This window comes from Leishmania martiniquensis, chromosome 33 (genome assembly GCF_017916325.1).
Source record: "Leishmania martiniquensis isolate LSCM1 chromosome 33, whole genome shotgun sequence".
Classification (NCBI taxonomy): Eukaryota; Euglenozoa; class Kinetoplastea; order Trypanosomatida; family Trypanosomatidae; genus Leishmania; species Leishmania martiniquensis.
In genome coordinates, this window is record NC_090168.1 from 602,880 (window position 1) to 616,132 (window position 13,253).

General features: G+C 61.2%; 5 protein-coding genes across 5 annotated transcripts in view; all 5 read left to right on the forward strand.

The window, feature by feature from the left end:
• Nucleotides 1-298: 298 nt before the first annotated feature.
• LSCM1_02624 (uncharacterized protein) lies at nucleotides 299-847 on the forward strand (the record flags this gene model as incomplete). The annotated part of the gene is made up of 1 exon (XM_067320205.1): nucleotides 299-847. One exon carries the CDS (start codon nucleotides 299-301, stop codon nucleotides 845-847), a length of 549 nt encoding a protein of 182 aa, XP_067175580.1.
• Nucleotides 848-2,192: 1,345 nt separating this feature from the next.
• LSCM1_02625 (uncharacterized protein) lies at nucleotides 2,193-4,121 on the forward strand (the record flags this gene model as incomplete). Its single annotated transcript, XM_067320206.1, has 1 exon — nucleotides 2,193-4,121. The coding sequence occupies one exon, from the start codon at nucleotides 2,193-2,195 to the stop codon at nucleotides 4,119-4,121; it is 1,929 nt and encodes a 642-aa protein (XP_067175581.1).
• Nucleotides 4,122-7,159: 3,038 nt separating this feature from the next.
• On the forward strand, nucleotides 7,160-8,527 carry LSCM1_02627 (uncharacterized protein; the record flags this gene model as incomplete). Its single annotated transcript, XM_067320207.1, has 1 exon — nucleotides 7,160-8,527. The coding sequence occupies one exon, from the start codon at nucleotides 7,160-7,162 to the stop codon at nucleotides 8,525-8,527; it is 1,368 nt and encodes a 455-aa protein (XP_067175582.1).
• A 1,096-nt stretch (nucleotides 8,528-9,623) lies between these two features.
• On the forward strand, nucleotides 9,624-10,229 carry LSCM1_02628 (uncharacterized protein; the record flags this gene model as incomplete). Its single annotated transcript, XM_067320208.1, has 1 exon — nucleotides 9,624-10,229. The coding sequence occupies one exon, from the start codon at nucleotides 9,624-9,626 to the stop codon at nucleotides 10,227-10,229; it is 606 nt and encodes a 201-aa protein (XP_067175583.1).
• Nucleotides 10,230-11,517: 1,288 nt separating this feature from the next.
• Nucleotides 11,518-13,253, forward strand: part of LSCM1_02629 (uncharacterized protein) — a gene marked incomplete at both ends in the record, with an annotated part of 1,782 nt that continues 46 nt past the window's right edge. Inside the window, one exon of the mRNA XM_067320209.1 lies at nucleotides 11,518-13,253. This exon is cut by the window's right edge and continues 46 nt beyond it. Within this exon, the coding sequence (XP_067175584.1) occupies nucleotides 11,518-13,253 (1,736 nt within the window).

Here is a 13,253-nt window from a genome sequence, read left to right on the forward strand (position 1 = left end):
CTCTCTCTCTCCTCCCTCCCCCTCTCATTGTGTTCCATGCGTGGTCGGCTCACCACCTTCGCGCGCACACACAAAGGTGCAAGAGCCATGTGCAGGTGCTCGTCCTGCTACCTCTCTGGCCGTTATAACCTCCTGGTGCGTGCCCCTGCCTATCCTGTTTTTGCCTCCTTCCGCCAGCGCATAGTCCCGCGCAAGCAACGCCGCACAGCAGCACCATCGGGCCTTCTCTCCGTAGCTCTTCTCCCCCGCTGCCCCCGTGCGCTATTTCTTCCCCGAGGCTGGAGTGGTCGCTGCGCGCATGTCTGGCATCATTCACAAAGAGAGCCTGCCTGCGCAGAGCCTCATCAAGCGGCGCCGCGTCGACACCCAAGCGACGACAGGGTCCTGCAGCGAAGACAGGCGCGGAGACGACGATGAGAAGCGCGTCGACAATGTGGCGAAGGGTGAGGCGGGCGAGAACGGTGCCACATGCTTGGCCGGGGCCCCGTCTGGGCCATGCAGCTCCTTCGCGCAGACTGAGAACGCGAGCAGCAGCAGTGATGATGATGACGATCAAATCGAGCTGGAAAGCGCAGGCCTGGCGGAACTGCGTGCGCCGCGCAGTCGTCGTCAGCAGGAGCAGCCGAGGGCCGGCGGATCTGCCTCATCCTCCTCCGCTCAGTCGTCGGCGAATGTGCCAGCTGGCCCCGACACCACGCCTCCTCCCTCTGCTTTGAAGGCACACCTTCCGGCGCCCCACACAAACAGTTACGACCACGACGTGTTATTTCGGAACGTGCTGTGGCGCAGTCCTTCCAAAGCGGGTACTGCAGAGGAGAAGCGGAAGCAAAGTGGGCCGCAGTGCTGAACCGCACTCAGGACTCGGTGGCCTTTCGGGACTTCATGAAGAGGCACTTCAAATGAGCGCCGCACGCCGGCGTCCCTTTCGGAGAAGCCAAGCCGTCTTCGTGCCGGCCTACCACTCCACCCGACTGTCCCTGGAGACGGGGAGGGCGCTCTCTCTTCTCTCCCCCGCCACCTGCTCCCTTCTCCCCCTCGGCACAACGTGCAGTTGCTGATAGCATCGGCGTTGTGCTGTACTCGTCGTGTGCCCTGATCAACGTCGTCTTCGTGCGACGGTGTGTCATCGATGCTCGCGAGTGGCGCCAACGCCGTACCCCTCCTGTGGGTGTGGAGGCGAGTAGCAGCAGAAACCAAAAACAGAGAGGGAAACCGCATCATTGACAAGCAGAGGGCGACGCCCTCCTCCTCGTCTGCGCAACGAAAGGGCCGCGCAACTGCCGCGAACGCGGTGCTGCTCCCTCTCCCGGCTTTCTCCGCCCCCCTCCACCTGTCCTCCGTCGTCTTGCCTTCTGCTGTAGCCTCCGCTTCCCTGCCGGCATCGCGCTGCGCGCGAAGCAGTGGTGCTGAAGCCGGAACTGACGCGAAGGCCATGCGACCAGCGGAGACCGAGAGAGAAATAGGCGCGGTTGTCGGTGCTCCCGACTCTCCCCCACTCCTGCTCATGCCGCTTCTGCACGGCCCGCACAACGGCGGGGGATGGTATACCGCGGCGCATCCGCGCACCTGTGACGGCGCTGCTGGCGCGCCACGTGAGCGCCTCTCACACCCGCTTGCCTTCAGCCACTGTGAATTCCTGCGCGAGGGGAAAGCGGGCAGGCCTGCCATTGCGCCGGCATGGCGGCGCCACCGCCTGGTCTTTGTCGCTGGAGCATCCGGCACGGCGCACCGCGCCCGCGCAAGGCGTGCGGTGCTCAGAAGAGAGCCGGAACGGTAGCCGAGGGAAGGCGGGAGGAGGCGCGCAGCACGTGCCCGAGGAAGGGGGCAGGGAGGCTGAGCTGTGCCTGTCGGCGCACAGCTGTGCAGGTGGGGACGGTGGCCGAAGGAGACACTGAATGGGACGACCGAAAAAGAGAAACGGAATGGGAAGACAAGATTATGCGTTTATGGCGCCCGTCGGCTGTCTTTGTCGAAGCACGGCGCCCAGGCAAGCGGCTGCCACCGACGGCCCACTCATGCCAGTTATGCTCACCTGAACGCTGCAAGCACAAAAGGCTTCTTTGGCTCTCCTTCTCGTCTCTCAAGTCACATGCGCCAGACACACACAGCGGAACAGCATGCCTGCGAGATCAGTCAGGTCCGAGGACGAAGTCCTGTCCCACGCAGTATGCACAAGTGGCTCACCAAGCAAGATGTCGGTGTGCGCAGCCGTGCTCTCAGGGGCAAAGCGGCGAAGGCTGCTGCGGCGGCGACTGAGTCGCAGGGGTGCTAAGAGGTGCATCATCACTTTTGCCCTGTTGCTGCTTGTCGTGGGAGCTGTGTGGATTCGGCCGCGCCGCTACGCACGCGTTGGAGATGGCAGCAGCCTTGCCATTCCATACCGCTCCAAAGCCGCAGCGTATCGCGAAAACGCCGTGTTTGTGGGGCCGCTTCCGCATGGCAGCGAAGTCGTCGTCGCTGGCGCCGCAGGTAAGACTGTCCCCGACGCTGCGCATAGTCGCTCACGTCGCCAAGAGGCCGTGGAGGCGGAGATCGAGGCGTATCTGGCGAGCCACGGCATCCGTCGCGAACGCCGCACACGTGTGCGCTTTCTCACCCTCTCTACGGCCGTCGACTGGAAACTGTGCACCGCCCTTGGCGCTGCGGCGCTGGCGGGCATCAGCATTCCGGTTACCGGCTTCAATGGGACCTACTCGCACGTCGAGCGCTTCAAAACGTATATCGACTTCGTGGAGCAGGAGGGGCTGCGCGACGACGACATCGTTGTCATACTGGACAGCGACGTTTTCTGGACAGGAGCCGACTTTATCCCTTTTCTCGGAAAGTTCGCACGCTTTTCACCGGCGAAGGAAAGCGACCTGGACGTCGCTGCCGTTCGGGCATGGGAGGACTATGGGGAGAAGAAGGCGCCACTTTACATGGCGCGCCTGCAAGCCGAGATGCACAGCGGCGCGGCAGACGTGCAGCGCCCTTTGCTGCAGATGCCGCCTGTGGTGTACAGTAGCGAGCATCTTTGTTCGTGGGGTCAGCACTCGAAGGGTTTCCTGCGGTGCCCAGTGGCCTTTGCGACGCTGGACCACATGATTGAGGTGGCGCGCAACCACATTTCGAGCTTCGACGTGAGGAAGGTCGTGTCCTACGCGCGCCAGTGCGGCAGCAAGGTGCGTGAGCAACTCGAGGAGTCCTTCAGGGGAAAGCCACGGTGGATGCTGAACGACTTGCTAGGCAAGCGTGACGCGACGTCGCCGTACATGACGCGACCGCAGCGGTCGCGCGACGATCCGCTCTTCTACAGCACCACAATTGTGAAGAGGGCCAACCCTACCGTGCTGCTGAACGGCGGCATGCACGTGTCACGCGTGTGGGCGCTGCGCAGACTGGCAAAGGCTATGGCAACGTTCGCAGGGGCAGAGACGCCAGTCGCGGAGCTCTTGAGCTTCCGCACGTCTCAATGGCTTTGTGACCAATCGATTTTGGGGCCGATTTACATTCGGACGCGCCTGTACGAAATCGAGCACGACCTGTTGGCAGGGCCTCCGCTTTCGATGCGAACGCCACCAGTCGCGTACGATGACCGTTTCGGGCCACCAGGCCTTGTTGGTCTGGACCGGCGGTCTGAGTTGGCAGTTCTCGCACTGACCCTTGAGAGCCATCCAGCCCCGTTTCACCACGGCAAGTACCTGGAGCAACAGTTCCCGAGCAGCAGGAGCTGGTGGATTTGGAAGAAGACTGAGCACCTGCTGGGCGAGAATGAGCCGCAGGGCCGATCACTGAGCAATCTACGGCTGACGCGTGGTGGCGCCCTTGTGACGCCTCCGCTGCTGTGGCGCTCGGCGACCTTAGAAGACAGGTCAAGAGGCTTCAACAACGATGCGGAGGAGGACCCTGACGTGGTTCATGTTCCTTTTCTGCACTACGCAGGTCCTCCTAAGGAGAGTCTTTTCGGCAGACAGCATGATTACTATGCATGGATGGTGGCCGCCCGTCACGACAGCCGGGCTCGCGAATCCGTGACGAACATTCTAGGGAGGGAGCTGGTGGAGCTGTGGCTCCACGAGGAGCGCGTATTCGTTAACTTCACGCGTATGTGCGAGGATCCGACTCGGCTATTCTCGCCTTAGCCCGAGCTCGTGGGGCAGCTGTGCAGAAGTTACACGAAGCTCCTCTCCCGTGACATTCAGCCGTCGAACGTCGTTGTGACGAATGGCGTCACGCAGGCCCTCAACGCCATATTTCAGGCCCTTGTCAACCATGGCGATGAAGTCGTTCTCGTTGAGCCCTTTTACGATGCGTACTACCAGGACATCGCTGTCTCGGGCGGTGTGGCGAGGTACGTGTCTCTTCGGCCCTCCACTGAGTCGGCCGATAGCTGGAAGCTGACCCGCGAGGCGCTGCTCGAGGCAGTTAGCGAGAAGACGAAGCTCATTCTCATCAACACGCCACAGAACATCCCCGGTAAGGTATGGGACGTGGCGGAACTCGAGATCATCGCAGAAGTAGCAAAGCAGCTCGACGCGGTTGTAATCTCCGATGAAGTATACATGCACCTGACCTACGGCAAGCCCCAGGGTGGGTTCTTTGTTCTTGCTGGCATTGCAAAAGTGGATCCGAAGCACTACTATGGCCCCTCGAACAAGTCACAAGCAAAGGACTGGCAATTCTGTATGTGGCTAACCAAGAAAATCGGCGTGTGCGCCATTCCTGTGACAGCGTTTTGCAAAGCCGAGAGCAAGCCCCTCTACGAGAGCTATGTCCGGTTTGCCTGCTGCCGGTCACCGTGTGAGCTTCACGCTGCCGCTGAAAGGCTCCAGAAGCTGCGCGAGTATCTTCTCTGAGGGGTGGGGGGCGCAGCGGTAGTCTTTCGTCACCCCGCCTCCGCTCTTTACAAGGAAAATAATAATAGGAATGCAGCTTATCACTATTAGCCCGCACCTTTTTCTCTACATGGGGGAGGGGGGCCTCCTCTCATCTGCCATTGAACGGCTCATTTTGCAGTCGTTGCCTTTATTCGCTGTATTTCCCTTTCTGTTTGCTGGCACAGCCTGCGGCAAGTGTGTCTCGGCGACGTTCTTCCTTTTCTTTGTTCTCGCTTTCCCTGCTGTTGCTGTTGCTGCCGTTACCGTTCTCCATTAAAATACTCCATCGTCTCTTTTTCTCGCCCATCTCAGATCGTATCAGGCTAGAGAAAATAAGGGACTGCTCGCGTGCTGATCATCGGTGCTTTGTACTGTGCGGGCGCTCTCACCGTCCGAGCTCGGCACCCGAACTGCCACTGAGCCGAGCATGCCTCGTCAGCCTCAAGAGCACAATCGCGATGCCCTGCTTTTTGCCAATCGTCCGCTTCTTCGGCCTGTCTGTAATAGCTCCCTTCTCGTTAGCGCCTGCGCTTTTCGCCGCGGCTGGCGCGCTTCCCTCCTCCGCTGCTACGTGTTTGACTGGGGATCGGAGTACATTTGTGTGCTGCACCGGTCGGCTCACCCGTGTCTTTGCAGCCCTGGGGTCCTATGCGCGGGATTCCCGCAAGCTGTCGTCGCTGGCTGCGTGCGCGATGCCGCAGAGGGCGACTTCCTGGCGGCGACGCAGCTTTTGTTCTCCTTCCACTGCCTCCCCGATCTCTTTCTCCCCTCCTCTTTCGACGTTTCTTGACAAGGCCACCTCGAGAGGCTCAAAAAGATGCCGGCGGGGCAATGCCGCCAAAAGTCAGAGACCGCCTTGTCGAGTTTTGTGAGCGGCGTGCTGCTGCGCACACAAGGTACAGCCGCTGTGCATCTCCAGCGCAAGAGCAGCCACCGGAGCACCTTTTTATAGTTCCGCTTTGGAGCAGGCTTCCGTCTGATTTCGAGGAGAATGCGCTCGCCCTCCTTGGCCAAATCGAGCAGCTCCGCTCCATGCACCTCCGTTTCCTGAAGCCGAAGCTCCGCAGCGGAGAGGAAGAAGACGAACTCCGAGCAGCAATCGATAAGCAGGCAGCCGAGATTCAAGCTGCACTCAAAACGCTGGAGCATGCTATTGTTGTCGGCACGCATCTCAAAAGTGCGTACTCTGAGGAAGAAGTACGCATTGTGAAAAGCGTCCGTATGCACCTAACGCTGCGCCTCAAGGAGCTTGCTCTACACTTCAAGTCTGTGCAGGAACTATTTGGAACGCAACTGCACCGGCGGGAGCTGAAATCGGCCAGGTACATGAAGATTGGAAGTGATGCTGCCTACAACGCTGTCCGGCAAGAAGCAAGAACTGCCCACTTGCTTGAAATGGGCTTTACGGAGCAGGACATACGGTCTCTCCTGATCGAGGAGATGCAGCGCGATCAAACGAGCAACGGAATGAAGGATATCCTTGACAGCATCCAGGAGATCCACCGCGTATTCGAGGGCCTTCACACCATGGTAGTCGAGCAGGGAACGATGCTAGACAGGATCGATTACAATGCCGACAAGGCACTGGTGAGTGCATCCAAAGCGCAGCTGGAGCTGGAAAAGGCTCGCGAAAATAGCAGCGGCTGCGTCCTTATGTGACATCGGCGCGTCGTACTTTCGCTGTACTCTGCTCAGCCAACTGCATGACTATCGTCGCGCTCTTTGCGTATGTCTTCTTCACCAGATAGCGAATAAGTGTAGAGTAGGTCGCTGCGGGCGGCGCGGGCGACTACGCCAGGCTGTCGCCTGTGCCGCTTCGGCGAGCATGCGTGTGGCATGTATTTCGTTGGCTATGCGCTCCACACGTCACTTCTCCTCCTCAACAACGTCGCTCTTTCTTTTTTGCCCCCATCAACAATCTACCATTCGCTGAACTCAAAGCTAGCGGCTGTGGTGTAACCCGGCAAGGGCTCTACTTTTCTACCGCGGCGCTCGTCAGGGTGAAGGCGCCCCCCTGATTCCGCTAGCACTAGAAAAAAAATGCGGCCTCTCACCGACGAAGAGTCTAAAAAGCTCTTCGGCAAGCTTGCACGGCACATTGGCGCCAACACAACGCATTTACTGGAGAGAACAGGCGAGGAGGAACACGTTTTTCGCCCCCACAAGAGTCGCATCTGGTACATGCCGCGACGCCTCGCAAAGCTTGCGAGCTGTGTATCCAAAAAGAATCTGATGGGCATAGGCGTCTTGTTTGCCAAGGGTACCCACAATGGAAGCGTACGCATCCAAGTGACAGCGCCAGAATGCATTGCGCGATACCGTCTCTTCAGTATCTGGGTGAAGCCGAGCCAAGAGCAGAGAGGTTCCTGTACGGTGGAGACGTCAGTCGGGCAGGCCTTGGCCGTATCACCGAGTCGGCACCCAAGTACCGGAAGGTGGCCGTGGCGCTGCGCAGGCCGTGTATATCCACGCAGGCTGCGTGGGATCTGTGCATGTACAGCACAATCATGACTCTGCTCAAGCTCCTCTTTGACTTACCGACGGACTGGTCGAAGAAGACGGTGTGCGACGCATTGGAACGCGAGATGGACTTCACTGTGGAGGCCTCCAACGCGAAGCGCTTCCGGCGCGCCTTCCGCGGCAACCCGCGCTTGTACATCCCGCGTGTGCACGACGCGTACACCTCAGCGCAGTTGCTCGTGCTGGAGTGGATCGAGGGAACGAAGCTGAGCGATGTCGAGTCTGTACGGGCACAGTACGATGAGAAGCGTGTTCTGACCACCTTGTTCGACGCCGTCGGCGACATGGTGTTTAAGCATGGCTTCGTCCACGCCGACCCCCACGCTGCTAATGTGCTTGTGCGGCCCATGCCGCAGGCCGATCCAGCGCCGGCAACCGTCGGCCCTGAGAGCGCCGCTGCGAACACCACCACCACCACGCCGGCGGCGACGGCGGCCCGGCACGCCAAGGCAGCGCATGACCCGAGCGACTGCCAAGTCGTCCTCATCGACTTTGGCCTCGCCACGCGGGAGCGGGTGCGCTTTCGCTATCAATACGCGCTCCTCTTTGTAAGCCTTTTCACCCATGACAGGGAGTCACTTCGGCGGGTAGTGCACGACTGGGGCATCGACGATGCTGAGATGTTTGCCTCTATCCAGGCGCAGAAGCCCTTCGAAGCGATCCAGGCTGGCAGCTACGGTGAGGTCACACGCGACGAGGTGATGGCGATGCAGCAGAGGGCGCACGAGCGGGCAAAAGAGGCCCTGCGCGACATACGACGTCTCCCGAAGGAGCTTATCATGGTGGGCCGCAGCCTCGACATCGTACGCGGCGTCAATCGGCTTTACGGGTCGCCGGTGAACCGCATCAACATGTTTGTGCAGAGCGCCGTGGAGTGCCTGGGCCCGATGCGCAACTATGACGCGGTCGATGCGTACCTAAAGCGCATGCAGAAGATGATGGAAAGGCGGGGCTGCTTGGCCTCTATCGGCATGGACGACTACCAGGAGTACGAAAGCCTGTACGGCGCCTCTGCAGACACCGTCCGAGAGGAACAGGAAGCTGCAGCGGCACAGATCGCCGCCGAAGACGCGCAGCTCGGGTATCAGCACCCCTGGCCGGGGCCGGCATCGGGGTGCACGCGTGGCTCGACGCCGTGTATCGGGCCCTGATGCTGCACGGCCTTTTGTTTGTGCTTAACGCGGTCCACATGCTCACCTGCACATACAACTCGCTGATCGCGTCGTTGCTGCCATCCGCGGCGCAGAAGAAGCTCCGCATCGCAAGCCTGGAAGACCGACCCGATTGTCTATTCGGGCGAGGGGAGTGGAGGGAGGAGGAAGAGGCGGCAGAGGCCGTCTTGGCAGCTGGCTGAAGCGCACGCACAGCAAAATCGATCGAAGGTGAAGGGGGAGGGAGAGAGGCAAGGGCGCCGATGCAGCGGCCGGGTGCACATCTCTACTTGCTCCCCGCCCCCAATGGCCTCCTCCGTATCCTCTTCTTGCGTTTTTCTACGCTGCGCTCTGCAGATGGCACAGCGGTTGTACGCACGCGCCAGCACCCCTACTGCTCGCTCGCCTTGAGGTGCGCTGTTTTCTGCCCGTGGCGGATGCCCCTGCCTTGCCTCGTTCCCCTCTCTCCGCGCCCTGCAACTTTGCGCCTTTCGGCTTAGCCGGCGTGCGCACCACACGCGTTTGGTCGAGAGCCACACACAGAGTAGTTTTCCAGCCGAGAGATGCAGACAGGCGCGGCAGCTCGTCCCTCTCCGCCTCTTCTTGCCCTTGCTCATGGGATCCAATCGCCCCCTCCCTCGCTGCAGCGCTCTCAACTGCTCAGCCTCCAGCCGTCCAGAGCGCTTGCCGCTCGAGCAAGGCACAATGCAGCGGCGCACATGCTCGTGTGCAGCTGGGCACCACATGCCAAGCACCCACTTAGCTGTCTGCGAGCGCGCTCGCTCTCGCACGTGCTCTCTCTCTCTCTCCTCCCTCCCCCTCTCATTGTGTTCCATGCGTGGTCGGCTCACCACCTTCGCGCGCACACACAAAGGTGCAAGAGCCATGTGCAGGTGCTCGTCCTGCTACCTCTCTGGCCGTTATAACCTCCTGGTGCGTGCCCCTGCCTATCCTGTTTTTGCCTCCTTCCGCCAGCGCATAGTCCCGCGCAAGCAACGCCGCACAGCAGCACCATCGGGCCTTCTCTCCGTAGCTCTTCTCCCCCGCTGCCCCCGTGCGCTATTTCTTCCCCGAGGCTGGAGTGGTCGCTGCGCGCATGTCTGGCATCATTCACAAAGAGAGCCTGCCTGCGCAGAGCCTCATCAAGCGGCGCCGCGTCGACACCCAAGCGACGACAGGGTCCTGCAGCGAAGACAGGCGCGGAGACGACGATGAGAAGCGCGTCGACAATGTGGCGAAGGGTGAGGCGGGCGAGAACGGTGCCACATGCTTGGCCGGGGCCCCGTCTGGGCCATGCAGCTCCTTCGCGCAGACTGAGAACGCGAGCAGCAGCAGTGATGATGATGACGATCAAATCGAGCTGGAAAGCGCAGGCCTGGCGGAACTGCGTGCGCCGCGCAGTCGTCGTCAGCAGGAGCAGCCGAGGGCCGGCGGATCTGCCTCATCCTCCTCCGCTCAGTCGTCGGCGAATGTGCCAGCTGGCCCCGACACCACGCCTCCTCCCTCTGCTTTGAAGGCACACCTTCCGGCGCCCCACACAAACAGTTACGACCACGACGTGTTATTTCGGAACGTGCTGTGGCGCAGTCCTTCCAAAGCGGGTACTGCAGAGGAGAAGCGGAAGCAAAAGTGGGCCGCAGTGCTGAACCGCACTCAGGACTCGGTGGCCTTTCGGGACTTCATGAAGAGGCACTTCAAATGAGCGCCGCACGCCGGCGTCCCTTTCGGAGAAGCCAAGCCGTCTTCGTGCCGGCCTACCACTCCACCCGACTGTCCCTGGAGACGGGGAGGGCGCTCTCTCTTCTCTCCCCGCCACCTGCTCCCTTCTCCCCTCGGCACAACGTGCAGTTGCTGATAGCATCGGCGTTGTGCTGTACTCGTCGTGTGCCCTGATCAACGTCGTCTTCGTGCGACGGTGTGTCATCGATGCTCGCGAGTGGCGCCAACGCCGTACCCCTCCTGTGGGTGTGGAGGCGAGTAGCAGCAGAAACCAAAAACAGAGAGGGAAACCGCATCATTGACAAGCAGAGGGCGACGCCCTCCTCCTCGTCTGCGCAACGAAAGGGCCGCGCAACTGCCGCGAACGCGGTGCTGCTCCCTCTCCCGGCTTTCTCCGCCCCCCTCCACCTGTCCTCCGTCGTCTTGCCTTCTGCTGTAGCCTCCGCTTCCCCTGCCGGCATCGCGCTGCGCGCGAAGCAGTGGTGCTGAAGCCGGAACTGACGCGAAGGCCATGCGACCAGCGGAGACCGAGAGAGAAATAGGCGCGGTTGTCGGTGCTCCCGACTCTCCCCCCACTCCTGCTCATGCCGCTCTGCACGGCCCGCACAACGGCGGGGGATGGTATACCGCGGCGCATCCGCGCACCTGTGACGGCGCTGCTGGCGCGCCACGTGAGCGCCTCTCACACCCGCTTGCCTTCAGCCACTGTGAATTCCTGCGCGAGGGGAAAGCGGGCAGGCCTGCCATTGCGCCGGCATGGCGGCGCCACCGCCTGGTCTTTGTCGCTGGAGCATCCGGCACGGCGCACCGCGCCCGCGCAAGGCGTGCGGTGCTCAGAAGAGAGCCGGAACGGTAGCCGAGGGAAGGCGGGAGGAGGCGCGCAGCACGTGCCCGAGGAAGGGGGCAGGGAGGCTGAGCTGTGCCTGTCGGCGCACAGCTGTGCAGGTGGGGACGGTGGCCGAAGGAGACACTGAATGGGACGACCGAAAAAGAGAAACGGAATGGGAAGACAAGATTATGCGTTTATGGCGCCCGTCGGCTGTCTTTGTCGAAGCACGGCGCCCAGGCAAGCGGCTGCCACCGACGGCCCACTCATGCCAGTTATGCTCACCTGAACGCTGCAAGCACAAAAGGCTTCTTTGGCTCTCCTTCTCGTCTCTCAAGTCACATGCGCCAGACACACACAGCGGAACAGCATGCCTGCGAGATCAGTCAGGTCCGAGGACGAAGTCCTGTCCCACGCAGTATGCACAAGTGGCTCACCAAGCAAGATGTCGGTGTGCGCAGCCGTGCTCTCAGGGGCAAAGCGGCGAAGGCTGCTGCGGCGGCGACTGAGTCGCAGGGGTGCTAAGAGGTGCATCATCACTTTTGCCCTGTTGCTGCTTGTCGTGGGAGCTGTGTGGATTCGGCCGCGCCGCTACGCACGCGTTGGAGATGGCAGCAGCCTTGCCATTCCATACCGCTCCAAAGCCGCAGCGTATCGCGAAAACGCCGTGTTTGTGGGGCCGCTTCCGCATGGCAGCGAAGTCGTCGTCGCTGGCGCCGCAGGTAAGACTGTCCCCGACGCTGCGCATAGTCGCTCACGTCGCCAAGAGGCCGTGGAGGCGGAGATCGAGGCGTATCTGGCGAGCCACGGCATCCGTCGCGAACGCCGCACACGTGTGCGCTTTCTCACCCTCTCTACGGCCGTCGACTGGAAACTGTGCACCGCCCTTGGCGCTGCGGCGCTGGCGGGCATCAGCATTCCGGTTACCGGCTTCAATGGGACCTACTCGCACGTCGAGCGCTTCAAAACGTATATCGACTTCGTGGAGCAGGAGGGGCTGCGCGACGACGACATCGTTGTCATACTGGACAGCGACGTTTTCTGGACAGGAGCCGACTTTATCCCTTTTCTCGGAAAGTTCGCACGCTTTTCACCGGCGAAGGAAAGCGACCTGGACGTCGCTGCCGTTCGGGCATGGGAGGACTATGGGGAGAAGAAGGCGCCACTTTACATGGCGCGCCTGCAAGCCGAGATGCACAGCGGCGCGGCAGACGTGCAGCGCCCTTTGCTGCAGATGCCGCCTGTGGTGTACAGTAGCGAGCATCTTTGTTCGTGGGGTCAGCACTCGAAGGGTTTCCTGCGGTGCCCAGTGGCCTTTGCGACGCTGGACCACATGATTGAGGTGGCGCGCAACCACATTTCGAGCTTCGACGTGAGGAAGGTCGTGTCCTACGCGCGCCAGTGCGGCAGCAAGGTGCGTGAGCAACTCGAGGAGTCCTTCAGGGGAAAGCCACGGTGGATGCTGAACGACTTGCTAGGCAAGCGTGACGCGACGTCGCCGTACATGACGCGACCGCAGCGGTCGCGCGACGATCCGCTCTTCTACAGCACCACAATTGTGAAGAGGGCCAACCCTACCGTGCTGCTGAACGGCGGCATGCACGTGTCACGCGTGTGGGCGCTGCGCAGACTGGCAAAGGCTATGGCAACGTTCGCAGGGGCAGAGACGCCAGTCGTGGAGTCCGCAAACCTTCATACATCTCGATGGTGGTGTGACCAATCGATTTTGGGGCCGATTTACATTCGGACGCGCCTGTACGAAATCGAGCACGACCTGTTGGCAGGGCCTCCGCTTTCGATGCGAACGCCACCAGTCGCGTACGATGACCGTTTCGGGCCACCAGGCCTTGTTGGTCTGGACCGGCGGTCTGAGTTGGCAGTTCTCGCACTGACCCTTGAGAGCCATCCAGCCCCGTTTCACCATGGCAAGTACCTGGAGCAACAGTTCCCGAGCAGCAGGAGCTGGTGGATTTGGAATAAGACTGAGCACCTGCTGGGCGAGAATGAGCCGCAGGGCCGATCACTGAGCAATCTACGGCTGACGCGTGGTGGCGCCCTTGTGACGCCTCCGCTGCTGTGGCGCTCGGCGACCTTAGAAGACAGGTCAAGAGGCTTCAACAACGATGCGGAGGAGGACCCTGACGTGGTTCATGTTCCTTTTCTGCACTACGCAGGTCCTCC